This window comes from Chiloscyllium plagiosum, chromosome 50 (genome assembly GCF_004010195.1).
Source record: "Chiloscyllium plagiosum isolate BGI_BamShark_2017 chromosome 50, ASM401019v2, whole genome shotgun sequence".
Taxonomy (NCBI): domain Eukaryota; kingdom Metazoa; phylum Chordata; class Chondrichthyes; order Orectolobiformes; family Hemiscylliidae; genus Chiloscyllium; species Chiloscyllium plagiosum.
In genome coordinates, this window is record NC_057759.1 from 6,758,814 (window position 1) to 6,761,723 (window position 2,910).

Sequence of the window (2,910 nt, forward strand, 5' to 3'; positions counted from 1 at the left end):
TATAGTACTCAGTTTCTTTAAGTAAGTTTGAATATTACAAAAAATTCTCATTAAGAGTCTTAGCATCGTCACAGTAGTTTTCAGTATAAAAAAATAGGTGCATAATACCAAAGTATAAAGAGGAAAAGAAGCATTTAAACCTGGAAGTGAAGGTTAGTTACCTTTAGGTAACGCAACAGTTGGGGCAAATAAATTACTTCACACTTTGTAACTAACTTTTTATAATAAAAATTAAAATTACAAGTCTATGGCAAGTAAGTCAAAATAAGCTGTCCTTTGTTTTTTCTTCATATATTCCCCACTGCCCTAATTATATCAGAGGAGCAATTGATCTTGATAAAATGGAATACAATGTATAACAACATTTAACTGTCCTGCGGGACAAGCTAGCCTGAGAGAAACCTGAAGGTGTATCGCACATAACTTTGGAATGTAAATGAATAGGATGCATAGAAAGATCACAAGGCCAAGTGATTACAATTTCCGCTAAACTCTGAGAGGTCAGGGGATCCTGGGGCAGTCCATAAAAATGCCCATCATTGATTAGGTATCTCATTGAATAGGATATGCAAAGTAGGAGAGAGGAACATCATAATAAAGTTGTATGTGATTGTTATCAGAAAGTTTATTAAAAATATTGCTTTTTATTGTAAAATCAGAGTGTGTCATAGACCTCTGTTCTGAGGCCAGTCTCGGAGGACTGTCCTTTGTCCTCTCAGAGGCCGTCTACCTGCACTAACCGGTATCTGGTTGAATAAACACCCACCACTTGCCTGAATACTGCCTGCCTGCTGAGTCTTTCATCCCTGGTCGGGGGTTATGCCTCGACAATGGCCTGACTGAAGTACATGTAAACCAAATCATCTGCTGTACTCTCATCAGTATGCTTCATTACCAGGACTGGGGGTTTTGAGTTATAGCGAAAGGCTGAACAGGCTGTTGCTTTGTTCCCTGGACTGTCGGAGAATCAGATGTGACCTTTACACAGGATGTGAAAATCATGATGGGCATGATAGGGTGAATAGCCAAGGTCTTTTCCAGAGTATGGGTGTGTGCAAAAATAGAGGCCACAGGTTTAATTTGTGGAGAAAGGATTTAAGAAGGACCTAAGGGGTTACGTTATGCTTGTATGGAATGAGCTACCAGAGGAAGTGGAGGTGGTGGGTACAATTACAACATTTTATAGGCACCTGGATATGTACAAGAATAGGAACAGTTTAGAGGGATATGCACCAAGTGCTGGCGAATGGGACTAGCCATGGTGTTCAGGTGCCAGCATTGCACTGGGGTGGACAATGTTACAAATCACACAACACCAGTTTCTCAGACAACAGGTTTATTTGAAAGCACTAGCTTTCAGTGCACTGCTCCGTCATAGCTCTAAAAGCTAGTGTTCCCACATAAACCTGTGGGTACTATAACCTGGTGTCGTGAGATCTTAATTTAAATGGGACTCGGTCAGATCAGGATCTCTGGTCAGCAATAACAGCTTGGACCAAAGGATCTGTTTCTGTGCTGTAGAACTGTGTGACTCTCTAAAGGCCACAGCTTGACTCCGCACTATCGGAGTTGCAAAAGTCCTTGACTCTGAAGAACAGCAAAGATCCTTTCTGTGACAATGTGCTGTGGTTTCACTTGTCTGTGAATCCTACAGATACAGTCAAAGAAAATAAGATCTTTCCCATTCACTTCAGGAAACATGAACTTAAAACTCTCTCCTTTGCTAACTGGCTGTCCACTTAACAGCAAACATTTAAACTGCTCAGTAACACAATGCAGGAAGATTGAAGCAGGATTAATCGAGTGTGGGAATCCTTCCTGTATTATTACAACTGTTCCTTTCAAAAATCTTTTGGCACAGTGGCTCAGTAGTTAGCACTGTTGCCTCACAGCATCAGAGTCCCAGGTTCGAATGAAACTTTGGGTGACTGTGTGGAGTTTGCACATTCACCCTGTGTCTGTATGGGTTTCCTCCGGGTACTCCGGTTTCCTCCCACAGTCCAAAGATGTGCAGGTCAGGTGAATTGGCCATGCTTAAGTTGTCAATTAGGTGCATTGTTCAGAGGGAAAAGATGTTTGGGTGGGTTTCTCTTCGGAGGGTCGGTGTGGACCTGTTGGGCTGAAGGGCCTGTTTCCACACTGTAGGAAATCTAATCTAATCTAAAAATCAATGCATGTACACAACAGCACGTCGTCAACATTAAATTTTAGTTTCCAAGTTCTTCACAAGTCAATATTGCTCTAATCTGTTCACAGTCTGTCCCATCTGAGCAGAGTTTTGAAGGACAATAAGCTGTATCCACAGTCCCATTGAGTAGCACAGCCTGACAGGTACAAAGTACTTCCCAAGAACAAAATCTTACCAGTGAATGGAAGAAACAAAATGAGTTCTGCACTCACAGAAGAACAAACAGTTCCAGACTGTTGGTGTAATGAAGGACTTGAAGGAAAATGATAATTTCTGGACAGAACAAAGAGTGAGATGGTGCCAATACACAGTGGGTACAGAATAACTTGCAAAGTACAGAAATACTGTCAGATCAATAGGGGAAAAAATAGAAAAGACATGAACTCAAAGAGGTCTCAGTTGGGAGAATTAGCATTTTATTAACCAAGTTATCCAGGACAGTGTGAGTGTGTGTCAGCCCCAGTGTACAAGTGAACTTCCTATAGATTTTAAATGCATGTTATCAACTTGGTCAAAAAGTACGCTCTACTTGTTTATTAGAAAATACTGAACATATTGCATGTTCACAATGTATTCCACTTAAGAGGGGAAAAAAGTAAGTAAAAATCCAAACTAATTATTCATCCAGTTATCTCACCATGGCTTAAACATGCTGTCTGACTCTCTGACTGTATGTAATTCATGTATCAATTCTTTTTGTCCAAACTGGAGGAATTAAATAG

At 40.6% G+C, this 2,910-nt stretch overlaps 1 protein-coding gene across 1 annotated transcript in view; it reads left to right on the top strand.

Annotated features, from left to right (window-relative positions):
* The first annotated feature begins 2,432 nt into the window (after positions 1-2,432).
* LOC122544510 (late histone H2B.L4-like) overlaps positions 2,433-2,910 on the top strand; it is a 5,364-nt gene continuing 4,886 nt past the window's right edge. Inside the window, exon 1 of the mRNA XM_043683747.1 lies at positions 2,433-2,477. Coding sequence (XP_043539682.1) covers positions 2,433-2,477 — 45 coding nt within the window. The remainder of the gene's footprint in view (positions 2,478-2,910) is intronic.